Here is a 19,229-nt window from a genome sequence, read left to right as displayed (position 1 = left end):
GGCTGAGGATGGAGCGATTTCAGTTGGCGGTCAAAATCCTAGCCTGCACAACAGCGCGCCCTCAGCGCGGTTTATTTTCTCGATAAGTGTGTGGATTCATTTTACATTTGTGTCCGCCTGCTACCCCTACCAGAGAGTTCAGCCTTGCCACTCAGTCCATGTTATTTACCTTCGAGGGGTTTGTCTTCCCTTTCTTGTCATGTTATATTTACATACATAATAGTAATGTATGTAAATGTCCTATATAAAGCGCTTTATGTTAAAGCGCTATATAAAAAACTAATTATTATCCCTCCATTGAGGTTAGTGGTTGTAAATCCCTCAACACAGGGTTTTACAAAAAACTGCCTTATCGCTTTGCTTTAACCCATACCAGCAAATCTTTTGGGTCTGTCCCATTCTCTATAGGACAACGTATGGGAACCCTGGAAACTCATCTAAAGTGACTCTAACAGGAACTGAACAGTGATAATGTTCTTAGATCATAACCCCCCCCCCCCCCTTGCAGCCCCTGAATTCTTAGAGTAGTTTGAGACTTTTAGAAGGTACCACTGGATTTGTATGTTACTTTCTCAATAATCATTGTAGCTCACTGTCTGCCATTGAGTAATACTGTCATTAATGTAACAATTGCATCTTTTGTGATCTGTGTGTGGTTTTGAGTACACTGTGATCTGTTTTTGGCCCACTGCAGTTTTGCTTTGTTTTTAATTGCCTCACCCAATTACTATTATGAACTGCCCATGTGTTTTAACTCGTATCCTCCCTAGTCTACCAGATGTCCTAGTGAATCCTTTTTCAGATTTTTCTATTTTGTTCTTCCCATGTTATGGCTATGACGTCTTGACTTTGTCTCAGAATAATTGTTCTCCCCCTCCTTGAAAATTGCAAAGTGTAGGCTATTCTTTCACCAGGCATGCACTGGAAACTCACTTTGGGGATGGGAGGACCCTTTACTGTTTATATGCTATACTGCCCAGCTCTTGTTTAGTGCCTAGAATGTGTTTAAACTTCAACTAAACTATTGCACACATTGTAATAAAGTGACTATATTTTTAGCATATAATTGTGCTATCATCTCTTGTGTAATCTGTTAGGCCTAACTGTACCTAGACACCACAGCCCATCCACCCCTAAGAGTGAAGCCTGACAACTCAGCTATGTTACCAATTGAGGGTTTTGGTCTAACTTGATGGACACCATGTTTTCCTGCTTAGAATTGGTATCTTCTCACGCGTCACCAAAGGGCTGTGAACAAATCAAGCCCAACAATGTCCTTGGTGTGAGGGTGTAGAAGAAGGAGACTGACAAGGAGGGGTCATGTTGTGGTCTATAAACTTTTATTAAATCAATTAAAAAAAACTATCTTTCCCTACCTCAAGGGGCTTGCCCAGCCTCAACCTACGAAAACTTTAGTGAGTTGTCAGGATATCTGTCAAAATTAAATGTTTTCCGTCCTCCGTCAGAAACCAACTTATCTGACCCAAACACTATAAATTAAGTCTTTAACTAAAGTGAAGTTTGTGTTTCCTTCACCAGGAGAATGACTCCCTTCTCCTCGTCCTTCTGGAAAAGTTCTCCACAATGGTCTTCAAGCACTCTTGCAGAAAACTTGGATTAGTCTCTTTTATTCCTTCCAGGAAGTAGAAAAACACATAGCCTTATTTGTCTTCCATTTACCACTCTGATGAGGGAGATGACTCCCATTCCACTCTATTTTGTTAGACCACTGCATGGAGGGAGACAACCCCTGATGCATTCTGGCTCAATGACATGGCTTGGGTTGTCACCACTGTGATCAGGTAGAGAACTGCTGATGCACTCTGGCTTCTTGGTTTGGCTTCCCAGGCCCCCCCCCTCTGTCTTCCTGCCCTTCCTGTTATCTTGTTCTCTGTTGGGACATGGCTCCGGTCCTTCGCTGTGTCGCAAGTTCCTTCCTCTGCGATTTCAGACACCTGGGCAACTCTGTGGCATTCTCCAGCTGGTGGTCTTGGCACTGTTTCCAGACTTCACGGTCCACCTTTCTGCAGCCACACCACCACCTTCATTGCTTTTTCCTTCTGGTGAGTCGGCTTACAGCTGGCTACTGGGACTTTGTCGCAGCATCCTGCTGTTTGCGCCCTCGGCCTGGAGGAACAGCTTCTCCGCCTCTCGGGTCCTGCCGGATTGAATCAGGACTTGTGTGCTGCAGACTTCTGCTATGAGAGCTCCCTAGTCCGTTATTGCTTTATATTGATGACTCCGCGCTCGCGTAACATCAACACCATCTTGGAAAGTCTCTGGCACTCATGCCTCCAGTGAGCCACCTCGTTGCAGTACTTGGCTGGCTTTGCATATGGCTTCTCATGTTCTTCTTCGTCCCAGTATTTTCTACATTTGTCAGTCATGGATTTACAGTAACACATGGCTCCACCATCAATGGTGGGAGAAAAGGGTGACCGTGAGGGTAGCGGTTTCTGTGACTGGGTTGTCGAGAGATTTTTCCCCAGGTGGATGTCCTTATCCCCATGAGGGGAGTACCTCCCTATGATGTCCTGCATATTACCACTGCTAGTGGGGACTACTGGTTAGCGGCCTCACTTCCATAACCTCATAGGAAAGGGCTCCCCTCTCCGTAGAAGTGGCGAGTCCTGGTGAATGGCTATAGAGTGGGGGTTGTTTAGAATGGTTCTTAATTCTTTAGTGTGTGGAAATAATGTATTGTCTCTTGTTGACATGCTTATACAGTAGGAATGCAAAATTGAGTAACATCATAGAGTACTTGATTCTATGGTTATAGGTGACACACATGAGTTTGGTTTGACCAGACTGTAAATGTCTAGTACAAAGGATAAAATGCCATGATCACCTGACTTAGCCTGCGCTGAAATGTACAAACCTTTATAAGCATATTCCTTTGCTTTGCACACAGTGTTCCTGAAGTGGATGTTGCCCCACTGAAAAAGCTTTTTGCTAGCAAAGCCTGTCATAGTAAACATTTTATTGTATCTACTTTCTTTTTGCACCATCGTCATTTGTTACGTTTTGTGTTTACATTGTAGATTTGAACATTGAAATTAACCATTGTGATCAAATCCATCAAATAAATACAGCTGAGGTAAGTGTATGCTTCTTTAGTTTTGATTTATTAGGTTTGTAAACAAAAATCACATATGACTTCAATATTTCAGAAACTGGGAGATTCAGTAGGTTAGCATTTGTATTTAAGAGAATTCTGTGTACATGGTTTTATAATTGTTACAAGATTGGAAACTATCAGCTCAAATATGTCATGTTGTCATATTCATGTAAATGGACATTATCTGGGGCACTTTCTCAATTTGGTACTTAACATACTTAATAGATTATTTCAGATACATTCTACTTGTGCAATGAGCAGGTGAAGCCCATTCCTCTGAAATCCTTTCAGAATGAAAATAGATGAACTTGACACACCCCTACATCAAAAATATTTGTGCCAGTCTCCGTCTTGGTGTAAACTACTTTGCATGAATGGTAACATCCACAGTTACCCAGAGTTTAGAACTTTTAGAATCCTCCACGGTCTGTGTGGCTCCATTGTTTATTTCTAATTTATTCCTTCCTCCCAAGGATTCCTCACCTATGATACCTATCTTCCAGTTACTCTTCGGAAACTTTTGCGCCACCACGTGGAGCAGCATGGTTATGCTCAACTCCTCTACATGCTGGAGATCAGGGGTGGGGGCAGGATATGAGGTTCCATGACCTCATTTTCTTTTTTTCTGCATACTCTGTATCAGGAACACTCAGTCGGTTTTGCGTCATGCCAAATTCCATGAAGGCCTTGCCGACTGCAGTCGCCAAATGTCCATTTCAAAACCCACAGGACTTATCTTCACTGTCATGGAGAGGAACATGACGCACAGGATTGTGGGTCGTATCAGTCGATGCATTCTAGGGCGCTTCACAAATGAGCTGCATCCGACAGACTAGTTTGAGGACGCCAGATGGTTCCTCGAGGATTCATTCTTTCTCCTCAAAGGAGAGAAGACACTGCTCCAGGGACAACTCTGAGAAGTCCGCGCCACAGGCACCATTCCTGACCCAATACTCCACACCCAAAGAATGGGACTCTTTTTGTCTCAAGGTGCTTGATGTCTTTGCCAAGACCCTGCAATGGAGCACAAATGTATGCTTTTTTTGTACTCTGCTGCGGCTCCCCCGGGTGCCATACCCATTGCTGTGAAGCACCTCTGTATTATGTCGGTCATTCACCACCTGGTCCATTTTTCCCGAGCACTGAGATTCTTCGTGAATATGCTTTGCTTCATATGGGAGCCAACATGTCAAAGATGGGGGACTTCTTTACCTGGAACGTTATCCCAATCCCCTTTGGGCTAGAACCCTTGTGCCCTAGAGAAGTTGGGGATTACCCTGATGAGTTTTATGAAGAAGGTGGTCACTTGATCGACCTTACTTTTGATTTACAAGAGGGACGTGGGCTGGATGAATCTAACGTTACCTGCGCTGACTCCGGGAAAACTTCAGGCTTCCTTCCAATGCCTAATGGCCAGGGTTATGGATACTTTAGGGTTATCAGACCCTGCCAGACAAGTCACATTAATGGATCTTCTCTTAGCACACCTCTGAGAAGCTTGTGGCTCAGACTGCTATGGAAAAACTGAAGACCTCTTTCCCCTCTTTGCCTCCTGTTAAGGAGAATGAGAGACTGAATGCCCAAGGTAGGGCATTTTTCATTTTTGGCAGTCTGAGCTTGAGGGCTATAAATGACTCCTGTTCCCTGATGACATTCTCTTTTGGTCTCTGGATGGCAGTATTTGATTCACCTAGCACTTGCCAGCTTGTGAGGTGAGAGAGGACTCCCAGGCCATAATAGAGGATGGTTGATAAGCGCCCTGTAAAATTCTGCAGTCTGGCCTTGACATGGCTGACTGTGTGGCACATGCTATGGCAAAGGGGACAGTGTTGAAGAGGTACCCCTGGATGAGGACCTCTTGTTTCACCCCTAATGGTCAGGCAAAACTCCTGGTCATGTGGTTTGATTGCACTCATTTATTTTGGGCAAAGGCCGATGTGTGTCTTGGGGTTCCAGTCTTCTGAGGAAACTGCCAAATGCCTGGGCCTGGCGGTTGAGCAGCAACAGCTTGCTGCCCCCATGGGCAGAGGCGGGGGTTTCACCCCTTCCTCAGTGTTAGGAAAGATTTTCTTTTTGCTGCTTTCGTCCCATAGACCTCTATGGGACACTGTTAAAATGGATTTCCAGAATCATCCCCTGGGCGGGGAGGACTTTTGTAGTCCACCCTATTTATGGTAATCAGGGAAATGCACCAAGAGGTTAGCCAAAACCCAATTAAAATAGGTGGATGAGTAGTTAAGGCCTAGTCTCAGGAAAAGTGTGAGTAGTCTAGGGCTACAATGGGTCGATATTGTAAGGTGTAACTGGAATGATGACAACAAGGCTTCTAGTTGCTTTCTGAGGAACTTTATTCCAGCACCCAAGTAGGACTGTGGTATTCCCCCTTCAGGGCTTCTGTTAACTGACTCCTTGAAATCACAATTCTCAAGTCACAATAATTCTGCTCGTTGTAACACTGACATAGTTGACATGTTCCAATTGTAAATAGGTTCCAATTATTTCAGAGTGTAGAATATAAATTGTACACACTGAAAGGATTGGAACCTATTTACAATTGGAACATGTCAACTATTTACAGTGAAAGTAACTAGCAATTACATTACATAAAGTAATTAACTTTCTCCAGCATTGGATCTTTCATGGATTCCCATGCTTAGAATATTCCCCATCGTCAGGCTGGGAATCCTCAGTAAATTATATAGACCTTTTCCATAGGAAAATTTAGACACTTTTGTGTCCTTTCTACGTCGTTTTGGGCCGCGTACGCCTGCACCACTAGGACGTAGAGGTATAAGTAGCCCCTCAGATTTCAACCGTCTTCCAAAGTAGTGGGATTACCTCGAGTATCTACTATTTTATTAGGTTGTGCGTTCTTCTACTTCTTCTTCGACTGTTTCTTATTGAAGAATGTCTGGAAAGGCGTTATTTCGTCCGTGTGCTACATGCGGTCTTAAAGTATATGAAGGAGAGGGCCATATGGACTGTATTTACTGCCTTCACCCTCATCATACGGCGGACATGTGTGAGATCTGTCAAGGCTTCTCACAAAAGACCCTAAAAGACCGCAACAGACGCCTGGTGACTTGACTCAATGACGGCTCAATGACGGAGCGGGTGCGTACCCGGCATTGGAGGTAGGTTCTACAGCCTCGAGATCTTAATCTCCTGTCCCCCCTCATCGTTTAGGGTCGGCGGAGCCTCCGGAGAAGAAATCTCGCTCATCTGAAAAACGCCCCTTGGAGAAACATCCTGCGAAGTCCTCCTCTTCACATAAGGCTTCGTCTTCTTCCTCCTCATCTAGAAAAGACTCATTGAAATCCTCCTCAGGAGACCGTCATAAATCTACCTCGAGTCGAGAGTCCTCGTCCCACAAGTCGAGGCCAAAAACGGCGGGAACGCCTCAAGGCCCTACTCCACAGACTTCGACGATCCGGTCGTCGATGCCTGCTTTGTCTTCGGCGACGGCTCTTCCGACGGCTATTTCGTCAGGTCAAACAGCGCCTATGGAAAAGATGTCATAGTTGGCGGTGGCCCAGTCGGTGGGATGGCAACCAGAGGTTTTTGACCCGATCCTGCCTGAGGCCTTGCTGCAACCAGAAGCGGCTTTCTCCATCTCGTCGGCGGAGGATGACCGTGATCCGGTCGCACATCCAACCGATCTGGGACTACAACCAACTGGTTCAGGGTCGCTCTTTAGTGGAAGTGCCATTCCAGTTACCTCTTCCTTACTGAATCCACAGGCTGTTCTGTCCCTGGAGGTGTTGAACACATTACAGAAGCTGTTGGAGCGGTTGGACACTCGGTTACCTCAGCTTGTCCCGACAGTGCTACAGGCCTCGCCAGTCGTCGACGAGCCAGGCCCGGCTCCTCGCCCTCCATCCAGAATTCCTACCGCTTACCCGGTTGAGGAAGATCGTTCTTGTCCACAGGAAGAAGGAGAACAGTCAGTCGGAACGTGAAGGGTCGGGTTCAGACATCTCGTTATCCCCCTCAAGGGACCCTACATGGGAATCTGAAGCGGAGATGGAAACTCTGAAGATTCCGGCGCAGCCATCACCACCTGATGATGTGGGTGCTTTCCATGCCATGATGGGTAAGGCATGTGCAGAGTTTGGCCTAGTCCCAGAAGAAGAGAAAAAAGATTGTTTTCTGTTCGATCATATGGGCAAGAGAAGAAAGGCGATATTTGCTATCCCCTTTTTAGACCATGTCTGGCAGGAGGGACTGAAAACCATGCGTCACCCTTTTTCAGAACCGGCAGTAAAAGGTCGATTGGAAAAGAAATTCAAGGCTCCGGAATCGACTCCAAAGTGCTTGACGTCTCAACCTTCGCCGGAATCAGTGGTATCTGCCGCAGCGGCCAGAAAGGCAAGGTTGCAACACAAATGCACAACCCCGCCAGACAACGAAGCCAGGAGACAAGATGCTTTTGGGAAGAAAGTACTATCGGTTGGAGCGACTACAGTTAAGGCAGCCAACTCCCTTGGACGCTTCTCCAGCGGTTTTCCGGCTTTTGAGTGACAAAAGAAAATAGTAGACGACACCCATCTGGCTAGTCCTTGTTTCGAGATCGGTTTACCTTTAGCCGAAGGGCCATAAGCGACAAATAGCGGTCTCGTGTCTCTGAAGCTTTGAGTGCGATGGAGGTAAAATTTTAAAGCTCTTTTCACGTCCAATGTATGGAGAGTCTTCTCCGCAACCGACGAAGGTGTTGGAAAAAACGTCGGCAGCACTATAGAAGAGTGCTTATGGAACATGGTAGGTACTTTAGGAATGAAATGAGGATTAGTAGCCAACACAACTTTATTACTGAAAAAACTCAAGTACGGTGGATCGATCACTAAAGCTTGTATTTCTGACAGTCGTCAAGCCGAAGTAATAGCCACCAGAAAAGCCAATTTCCACGACAAAAATTTCAATTACGACGATGACATCGGCTCAAAAGGGGGCTTCTTCAGCGCTGCCAGAACCAGGTTAAGACTCCAGCTTGGAGGAAACTTTTTCACGGGAGGAAAGGTTCGGAACAATCCTTTAAGGAAATGTTTAATCAGCCGGTCACTAAATAACGGAGTTGAATGTCTCTTCCGAGTAAATCTTGAAATGGCAGCCAGATGCACTTTTATGGATGAAACGGACAAGCCTTTTTGAGCTAGGAGTAGCAAGTATGGTAGAAGCTGTTCCGGTGTGATATCAAGCGGGACCAGACCTGGTTGACCTGCGCACCATATGCAGAATCTCCTCCATTTGTATGAATATGAAGCGTTCGTGGACGGCGCCCTCGCCGCTTGCAAAATGCAACAACAGTCCGCTGGAATCTCCAACGTACCAAACTCGGAGAAATCAGGAGCCAGGCTGTCAGACTGAGGCTGTCGGGGTCGTGATGCCAAACAACCCCTTTCTCCTGAGACAGAAGGTTCGGGACTTTCTGGAACCTCATTGGTTATGCCGCTGAAAGATGGAGTAGATCGGAGAACCCCACTTGTCTGGGCCAGTACGGGGCCACCAGGATAACCGACATGGATATCTGTGGATCCATTGCAGCGTCCGACATATGAGCGGAAATGGGGGAAAGGCATACAGAAACTTGTCCGTCCACGGGATAGAGAACGCCTCCCCTAGTGAGTCTTGCTGTGGCCACCTGCTCGCGTACTGTGGGCATTTCTTGTTGTCTCTCGTTGCAAAGAGATCGAGGGCCGGATGACCCCATTTCTCGAAGACACGGTGTAGTTGTTGGTCGTTCAGTTCCCATTCGTGTAGTCGGTTCATCTCCCTGCTGAGACAGTCTGCTTACACGTTTTTGACTCCTGGCAAGTGGAACGCCAATAGATATATCTTCTGCTGAAGGGCCCAATGCCAGATCTCCTGGGCTTCGGTCGACAGAGTTCTGGAGCGAGTTCCTCCCTGTTTCCTTAGATAAAACATTGTTGTTGTGTTGTCTGTCATAATCCGTACAACCAATCCCTTTATCCGTGGAAGAAAGGATTTCAGGGCCCAACGCACCGCCCTTAATTCCAGCACATTGATATGAAGGCCGGACTCCTCCGATGACCAACGCCCCTGAACCTGTAGGGAATCCTGATGAGCTCCCCATCCAGTTAGGGAAGCATCCGTCACCACTGTCATCTGGAACACCGGTTCCAGTAAGGGCATTCCCTTTGTCAGATTTATGGAAACTCTCCACCATTGAAGTGCCTGCACGAGTTTGCTGTTGATGGTCAATTTGTCCGACCAACGCCCTTGACTCTGTGCCCATCGATCCGCCAAGAATTCCTGAATCGGTCTCATGAAGAGATGACAATTGTTGATTAAGGGTATGCAGGACGACATGGTCCCCAGTAGGGACATGTACCTTTGCACTGATACTCTGGTGTTGACTTTCCAATCCGATGCTTTTTGCTGCAGTTTCAGAACCCTTTCGACGGGTAGCTTTACCAGTCCTGACTGCGTCTGGAACTCTGCCCCCAGAAAGACCAAGGTCCTTGATGGCAATAAGGAGGACTTTTCGAAGTTTATTGCGCAGCCCAAACATTGTAGGAGGCACATGGTGGCATTCAGACTTTCCTGTGCCCTTTCTGGAGACAACCCCCTAACTAGCCAATCGTCTAGATAAGGGTACACATGATGACCTTCTTTCCTTAACCAGGCTGCTACTGGAGCCAGACATTTCGTGAACGTCCTGGGAGACGATTTTAGACCGAATGGGAGGACCTTTAACTGATAGTGGGTTCGTCAGACGATGAACTGTAGAAATCTTTTGTGTCGTAGACGCATCGGGATATGGAAGTATGCGTCCTGAAGGTCTAGCGATGACAAATAGTCTCCCGGTTGTATCTAACGGATCACTTCTTGGAGTGTAAGCATCTTGAATTTTAGATTCTTGAGCAGTTTGTTGAGAGCTCGTAGATCTAGAACGGGACGCCATTTTCCATTGGGTTTCTTGACGACAAAGTAACGGGAGTACACTCCCTGTCCTCTTTCTGCCACCAGGACCAGTTCTATAGCCCCTTTCTGCAGCATAAGCGTCACCTCTTGCATTAGTATTTGAAGGTGGGGCTGCGTCGAGAACACAGGTGGAATGCGTGGTGGCTTGTCCTTGAACTGTAGAGAATGGCCCAGATGTATCGTGTCCAAAACCCATTGGTCTGTTATGCGCGCCCACTCGTCGACGTGACGAGACACTCTGCCCCAAGGACGCCCTGTAAGTTGTCATTGCTGGCTTTTGGCCTGTTTATCCTTCGTCGACGAGGAGTAGGCGCCTCGTCGTCTGGAGGTTTGGTAATCTCTGCCTTTTCGAGTAGCTTGGGCTGCACGTCTGTAGCCTTGGGAAGAGTAGGAGGGCCTGCTGAAACCTCAGTCTCTAGATGATCCAAACCGGGAGTTACCTGATGCTCCTCTGAAGGGACGAAAGGAACGAAAATTCCTACCACTCTGGAGGGCTCCAAGGGAACAAGCCGTGTCAGAATCTTCTTTCATGCCCTTCAGGGCTTCATCCACTTTCTCCCCAAACAGGTGTTCTCCTTCGCACGGCATATCCATTACCTTATATTGTACCTCTGGTCTGAGCGTCGTGCACTTAAGCCAGCATGGATTCACATGCGCCCGCCGGCCTCCCCTGGCATGCAAACCAGATGTCCCCCCATACTACTTTGGGGGTCGAAATCTGAGGGAGCCGCGGGGGGGGGCTACTTATACCTCTACGTCCTAGTGGCGCAGGCGTACGCGGCCCAAAACGACGTGTCTAAATTTTCCTATGGAAAAGTTCTATATAATTTACCGAGGATTCCCAGCCTGACGACGGGGGAATATTCTAAGCATGTGAATCCATGAAAGATACCAATGCTGGAGAAATGGAGTTACAGGTAAGAAACTATTCCCTTACAACACACCTCCTCTCCTAGGACATTAATATCTTTAACACTGCACACCATCATGCATATTTTGCTACCTTTCTTTATTCCACACTTCACCACCACACACTCGCAGCATTCCCAAAATCCTTCTCTACCACTTTGATCAGTGAGAATCTCACATCACACTTCTTCCTTCTCCTTGCCAACACCTTTACTTTGTCACCTCTTTTAAACTTTATGAACTTTACACACATTTTCTCATCATACCTGTGCTTGGCTGCTTCACCACATCTCCTTATGCAATCCCTCACTGTCTTAGTCAACCTTGACCAATTTGGACTTACCTAGCCAACCTGGCATGAGGGGAGCGTTTGGCTTCCTACCTCTGAAAAGTTCAAAAGTAATTGCCTCCCGTTGTACCATGGGGCGTGACACTATATTGAAAAAGCCTCTGCACCAAATCCTCCTTTCAATTCACGCCATTGGCAACAGTCATCCGCACTCCATCCATAGTGGTCCTGTTGAACCCCTGAACACACCCTTTACTTTGGGGGTAGTACAAAGAGGTCCTCTTGTGTGTTATCCCCCATCGACTTGAGGCAAGATTCAAATTACAGAGAAATTATTTGGGGTCCATTGTCGCAGACAAGATTGGTAGGAAAACCTTCCTGCAAAAACACTCCCTCCAAAAACCTGATCACATTAGCTGTGGTAATCTCTCTCAAAACGCCTATCTTGGGCAAATTAAGTGGTCCCAGCAGATCAATGGCCTCAACCTACAACAGCAATTTCAGTACTACCAAGGGAACCATCCTAGTTTTCAGGACCTTGTCACTCTCTTTACAGATGTTACAACTTTACACACCGCGTTCAATGTCCGAATCCATCTGCGGCCACCAAACGTCCACGCTTCTAGTCAATTTGGTCCTAGAGATGCCCATGTGAGCCTTCTGACCCAACTTGATTTACGGGTTCTTTTATGTCAGCTGGAACCAATAACTTCTCCTCTCTGCAGACTAAATCACCACGCGCACACAACTCATATTTGATCTGACTAAACCTCTTAATGTCCAAGTTGCCATCTTCTCTTTGCATGATATTATCACAATGCCATTATTCTTTGAGGTGTTTCACCTGCTGATAGTCCTAATCACTGTTGCACGCCTCCAACCACTTATACTCATTTAAACACTCATGAACAGCAAAAATGTCATTGAACCCTCTATCAGAATCTTTGACATCGCCACAATCTTCGTCCACCAGAGAAAGCACTAAAGTCCATCAGCCACCACATTCTTCCTGCCTTCTATATGCTCTACCACACATTTCAAACCTTGTACTCTAGTCATCCATTTCGTAATGCACCTGGAAACTCTAAACCTCCTTTGTTAAAAATGTTCACTTAGGGCTTGTGGTCTATCCTCGGGACAAAAGACCTACCAAATAAATAAACCTTGAACTTCATCACCACCCACAGTACTGCCAGCGCCTCCAATTCAATGACTGAATACCTTTTTACGATATCTTTAAGTGTCCTAGATGCAAGGCAACTGTGCTCGCCCGGCCTGCAGGATCCTCTTGCATCAGGACCACCCCAAGACCCAGCTCACTGGTATCAGTGTAAATATTGGTCTTGAGTGCACTCCTAAACCCGCTTCGCAACGGAGCTTTAATCAATTGACTTTTGGCCGACTGGAATTCATTCACATATTCAGACGACCATTCAAACTCGACTCTCTTCCTGGTAAGTTTCTAAAGTGCATGAGTTTTGCTAGCTAAACCCTTGACAAACTTGCCATGATATTCAACCAGACCCAGCAAAGATGACACCTCCATCTTGTTCTTCGGGGAAGGCATGTCTGCTATGGCCTTAATTGCACTTACTTTGGGTTTGATCCCATCTCCAGGCAGGTTGTGTCCAAGATATTCTACCTTACTCTGTCGTAAGCAACACTTTTTTCAAGTGTTAAAGTCAAACCTGTCTCACCGAAACTTTTCCAACACCACTCTAAGTCTGTTATAATTTTCCTTGACATCACTTTCCCAAATCAAAATATCGTCTTGATAACCATTTACTCCTGAAAGATCACCCCGGAGGGTGAACACGACCCTTTGAAATACACTCGCTGCCGAGACAAAACTGAAAAGCAAACACACACATCTGAACATTACCACATGCAAAATAAATGCAGTGAGATCCAAGGATTATGGGTGTAGGGGTATCTGATGATTGGCTGATCTTAAATCAAGAAGTGAAAATACTTTGGCCCCAGACAAGTCTAAGATCACTTCATCTATCTTGGGCAAAGGAAATCTTTCAGCAATCACGTTCTTGTTCAAACCCTCTTCAAAGCCCCATTAGCTTTCCTTGCTACAACAATGGGACTAACCCATTCGGATGACTCCACTGGTTCAATCCCTTTTTCCTTCACCATTCGTTCTTCCACTACTTCCTTCATGAGAGCTAAAGGCATGGTCCTAACTTTTGCTATAATCAGAATGGCATCATTTCTCAACCTGATCTTGTGCGTGAAATTCTCCATGCACCCTACTTTATTGGCAAAAATCTATGGCACCCAGGAATACATTTCTTTATTCACAATAACACTCATGATCTCATTCTCATGGATTTCTGTTCCACTTTCCCTGCCCTTTGCAGCAGACACATTAACCACTGATGTGTACACTGGGCGCAGCATTGGGGTCAAACTTGATGCCCAGTGCGGCTTGGCTACTACATGATAGTAAATCTCCTCTGTTAGGTAAAAATGGGTGCAGTCACATTGTGTTAAACTACACGAGACTTATCTGCTTGGTACTAGGTAACCTACCTTTTGGTATAGGTCTGTACACAAGTTGGTAGTGTGACTGAGCAGCCAGGCCTTTCTCAAGAGGGGTAAATGTGAGCTTTAGAGCTGTACAGATGAAATTTGTCAATACAAGTAACCAAGTAAAAGTTGCACTCAAGGTTTCAGTTATAAATATTTATTTAACATCAGTTTTAATAAAGCATGATTTAAAAAGGCAATTATTTGTAACAGTTCAAGTAAACTTTGCCATTACTTTTTCGAATCAATATAGCTTGTGAATACTGTTTGGATATGCTTAATACATTTCTCCTATACCCTGAAGTGACTTCAATTACAAGGATAGTATTTGCATTTATATATAACACCAATACACTGTAAACTCTTGAGTTTCAGAAAGGAAGGGTTAAGGAAAGTAAAAGGTTAGAACAGTTTCTATGAAAATGTGAGGACAGCCGAACCCTCCAATGAAGTCTGGGTAAGCCTTTCCAAGCAGTAACAGTATTCAGCAAGCTACAACCTATGGGGGGGACAAGCAATACCAAAGTCAATGGACTTAAAATAATGCAGTGCAAGGACCGCCAAAGTCATTTGGACAAAGTCTAGAAGTCGGATTGTTCACAGAAAATCACTGAATACAAACAAGTGTTTAGGCCTGTGCAAAAGGAAGGTGAAATCAACTCAAAGCAAGAAGGTAAGTACCCCCAAGCCCAAACAGTACCTCTGGTTAGAAGAAATGTGGTCCAGCTGGATGTTGTCTTGCTAAAGCTATGCAGACCCTGGTGTCGCACTCGCCTGTCTCTCTGCAGGAGCAACGGTATAGTACCTCCCAGGTCCTGAGTGCTCACTCGCCCAGGTTGGTCTGGAAAGTGTGTCTTTGCATTTAGATGGATGAACTCTCCATCCTGCACTCTGCAGGGGCGCTGTTCTTCTGGGAGGGCTACTCTACTCCCTTTTTGGATTTATAATGGCCAATGTCTGGGGATGCCAAAGTTGAACGTTCCACGCTGTTCCGACAACATAGCAGACGTAACCCGACGTCTCGGGTAAGTGTGCCTCGCATATTTGTGTAGCGTAATGATTTGAGTTTGCGAGGCTTGTAATGCAGTTTTTCTGTCTTTCAGATGCTGCCAAAAGTGCGGAAAATATTAGAAGGTACCTTTTAGGTAAGTATGCGCAGCGTTGAGTCCTGCAAGCGCCGTTTGATGTCTCTTTTCCTTTGCAGGAGCTGGTGAAGGCTTGCGCCTCGAGCCGGAATAAAGATAGCAGCCCGTTGAGTATGCGCCGTGTTTCCGCCGTGTTTCAGGATCTTGCGAGCGTTGACTAACTTGTCTTTTTCTTGCATAGGTATCTAACCGGAGCTGCTGGATGTTTCCGAGGGAGGGCCGCAACAGAGAATCTGGAACTGGACGAACTCGGAAGCTGAGAGCACGTGGGCTGAACAGGAGCGCGGTGAGCGTGTTGCTATACAGCATACAGGATGCAACACGAAGCGCTGGAGAGTCTTGGGGCGTGGCTTATATAGCCAGCCACAGCCAAGCACTAGAGTGCACAAAGAGTTCCCACACACTTCCTTTCTGGCAACAGGAAGTGACTGAATCATAAGCAGGAAGTGACTATGGAATAAACAGGATATAAACCATCCTGGAGCTAACTAGGGGAAACTTGCCAAACCAGGGATGCTTGTGTGTACTACATGCCAGGCCTGCCAAGCTCTTACCCACCTTGCCCCAGCTAAGTACCCAGTGTTCATGACACCTGGTTCCTGAGTCTCAGTCGTGGGGACAAGAGGGAGGATGGCTGGAGGGCTCCTGCTGTAGTTTTCGGGAAGGACTTTGGCAGCTACAGGCTCTCTTCGATGCAGTGGCACTGATGCAGATCGAATATCTCCGATTCGACTTTCCTTGCTCCCTCGGTCCTGGACTCTGGTGATGGGACTCTGAATCTGGATTTTCTGCTTCTGTAGTGTTCTTAGGAGACTCCTGGATCTTTTGGCTGGATTAATTCAGCGGCAGATGTTGCATTCGGTTATGGACACTCGACCTGTGGCATTGGGCTTCTGTAGCAACAGAGAGGCGCACAGCAAGTCTGGGCTTGCGCCAAAGTGGAGTTCATCTCAGGGTTAGTTGGTCCCATTAACCCAAGGGGAGTAGTCGTTCCGTACGGAGCTTCTGTGTCGAGGTGAAAAAGGAGGTCCGCACAGCAGCAGGGCTTCACTGGGCAATTCAAGATCCAGTCGGTTGCAGCGGGTTTCTCTTCACGATTTCTTCATCAATGTTTCTTGCAGTGGTCGACTCTGCCTCTAGACCCAAAACCCTCACCTTTTAAGCCTGTTTTCCCATTCATGTACAGCCTAGGCTGTCCATTACATCAGAGTGGCTGTCCTTTCAGCACAGCCAGCCGGCCAATCGGGACTGGTTTCGTTCAGACACTCCTAGAGACCAAGGACAGGAGTTCGGTACCCTCCCTAAAATCCTATCCTTCCAGATACACTGGAGCCAGGGGCGGGCTTCAGGGCTGAAGCCCGCCAAAGGCAAAACACACAAAGGTCTCAAACCAGTCTCGACGCATAAGAGTAAAAGCCAAGAAAGACCTCACAAACAAGAAATGGCGAACAAAGAAGACAGGGGCCATTTTGACAAAATGGACACCCATGGGTGCTGTACTGCAGCTGAGGGTTCAGCCTGCGGTAAAAAAAATCACACTGATGGTAAACATTAAACCCCTTCCACCAGCCATTTAAAGTAGTGAGGATAACAAAAAATATTAGATGAGAAAGTAGGATAAGGGGCTTCTAAGTAACCCCCCAGCACTCCACCTAAGATGTTGTGTGCTGGACCTACAAAGGGAAAAAGGTAAGTAGGATCAATTTCACCGTACTATTCTTGGCAACCGTAGTTCACGCCAAGAAAAGGTATTTTAATCTTAAGGGAAATCCAAAGGACTTGACACTGCAGTGTGGGTGCTGTGTGCCACTACACAAAAAGCAGATGCCTATGGAGTTTGTCAGACTCCAAAAGCAGTGAAAACATAAAATCCAAATCGGGAAAAACACAAAGTCCCACTCACTAAGGAGTTAAAATGTAAAAGTCTTAAGTCCAGCAATAGAGCTGGGGGTCTTTAAGGTTGAAGGGAATTAGCACAGAAATGAAAATACTCCCTAACATCTGTTAGGGAGAATTCTCTTATAAGGCTAATTTCCCAAACCTAGTGAGTCCCCCAGCAGCTTTGCTGGATTTTTGGGGTTTGTTTTTTTCTCCTGCTAAGAGTGAGACTCTCTTCCTCCCACTCTTAGGCATGATTTGAGGTATGTCTCTGACTTTTTGTGTGCTTATGGGCTATGGGCTCTTTTACTCCATAGGGTATCATCTGCAGTAACACAGGGGTGTCATAGTGACCCCCAAACATAGACTCCATACCCTGGGACTGACTGCTGTCTCCCAGGGCATGTAAAGTCACCATTGACTTTACTAGTCCAAAATTGTGAACAGAACCAGTACAAACCATCATATTGTGGAAGTACTGGAAGGGGTTAATTCGATTGCCCCAGGGTCTGTTTCCAAGGGGACACTGTCCAGTCCCCCCTTGTCGAGTTTCTGGCTGGTGGCACTGGTTACCCTCCCTCCCTCTTTCAGAGCCGCCAGAGCGCCAGGGGACCACTCCGGTGGTGATAGTGCGCGGTACAAATGACCTTTAACATTAACAGTAACATTAACATTACCACGCAAAATATTTCACCAGAATATTTCCTATGGGGTTTTTCCATTGATTTTAAATGCACCACTTTTTGGTGCAATATTAAAGATGCCACCGGTTGATTTAATATTAAATCAACGGTTGGGTCTTTTTGCCAGAACTCTTTTCTAAAATGGCGTTCATGTCCGTCTCTGTAACTCCAACCAAGGTCGGGCCCTTTGTTCCACTTTTTGGCGGGCTTTTCCACAGAAGCCCTCCAACTGGTGCCACTCTGTCTGGGCTCCACAGGATGTGTGGGTGGGGGAATTGGCACCCTGGACTGCGTTGCCTTAGCAACTCAAGTCACACTGTTCTGATTGGGCCAGTGGTGAGGCACCCGGCGAGGACCGTCGGCTGCTGACAAATCTGGGGTTCTCCATAAACTGTCCAAAGTCCTGCTTGATTCCATCACAGGATGCTCTGTTCCTGGAGTCCAGGGTCAACAGTGTCTCATTGCTGGCGGCTCCCTAGGCAGACAGGATAGCGTCCATTCTGAGCAAGGTGCGACGGCTGTTTAGCACTGAAGATCGCCACGGTGAGGACCATCAAGTCGCTGCTCGGCATGATGTTGTGTATCTACCTGATCAGAATGAAGGTTGCGGGTGCAACCTCTTCAGGAGTTCCTGGACGCTCGTTGAATCCAGGTGTCCGGAAGCTTCACTGACAAGATTGTCCTCGAGGAGTTCCAACGAGCGATAAGGTGATGGGATGTGCACTCCAACATTGCCGGGAGCACATATTTCCAGAGCCCTCCTTACCAGGAGACTGTCACCACAGGTGCGTCCCTGCATGGCTGGGGGGGTCTCGCACCAGATGTCTCCACGCCAGAGGCCTATGGCTGCTGCAGGAAGGGGACCTCCACATCAATGTCCTGGAGCTGCGGCCAGTGTTCTGGGCCCTCTAGTTGTTCCTCCCATCCCTCAAGAACAAGGTGATGAGGGTCGGTTGTAGGTGAAAGGGTCGACTGCAATTGATTCAAATGTAATAGTTTCGAGTCAAAAGGACAGGGAAAAAAAAGGTTGGTGTTTTTTTTTGTTTTGTTTTTTGTTTTTTTTTTGCTGTAAAAACAAATTTTTTCCTATACGGAAGCCAAAAAAAAATACATTTAAAAAAAGGCATTGACCTTTTTTTTCCGGTCCTTTTGACTCGAAACTATTGTATTTCGAATCAATGTATTCAACCCTTTGACTGGACACCGTGAGGGTCTTCACAGCCAATACCACCACTATGTTCTACATCCGGAAGCATTGCGGGCTCCAGGTCCCCAGCACTCTCCAGAGAAGCGCAGGATTTGTGGCACTGGGACGTCGCCCAGGAGATGATCCTCCTTCCTTTTCATCTGACGGGAGTCAAGAACACCATCGCAGACTCCCTCAGCAGGGGACTACGCTCATGCCACGAGTGGGAGCTTTGGCAGGATCAAGTGGACAGTCTCTTCCTCAATTGGGGCAGGCCCCGGATCGACCTGTTTGCGACAGCGACGAACTCCAAATGCCAGAGGTTCGCCAGCAGGTTCCACCAGCCGAGGAGCATGGGGGTTGCGTTCTCCTTCCCGTGGGAAGTCCTGTTCCTGTAAGCGTTTCCGCCATTGCCTCTCCTGCTGCAAGTCATCAATCGACTCAAACTGTGCCGGTGCAAGATGATCCTCTTCGCCCCGAGGCACATTTGGTACCCGGACCTTCTCAGCTTGTCGAAGTCACCACCAGTCAAGCTGCCAGT

The 19,229-nt window shown here is 46.7% G+C and overlaps 1 protein-coding gene across 2 annotated transcripts in view; it reads left to right on the top strand.

Moving 5' to 3' along the window:
- OTUD4 (OTU deubiquitinase 4) overlaps positions 1-19,229 on the top strand; it is a 1,503,132-nt gene that overhangs the window by 1,041,135 nt on the left and 442,768 nt on the right. For both annotated transcript variants that reach the window (XM_069631220.1, XM_069631221.1), the window contains one exon: positions 3,042-3,097. In XM_069631220.1, the coding sequence (XP_069487321.1) occupies positions 3,042-3,097 (56 nt within the window). The remainder of the gene's footprint in view (positions 1-3,041; positions 3,098-19,229) is intronic.

The sequence above is a fragment of the Ambystoma mexicanum genome, chromosome 6q, assembly GCF_040938575.1.
Source record: "Ambystoma mexicanum isolate Mex_15411 chromosome 6q, UKY_AmexF1_1, whole genome shotgun sequence".
NCBI classification, from domain to species: Eukaryota; Metazoa; Chordata; class Amphibia; order Caudata; family Ambystomatidae; genus Ambystoma; species Ambystoma mexicanum.
Note: the sequence above shows the minus strand (reverse complement) of the source record. Positions and strands in the feature narration are given on the sequence as shown.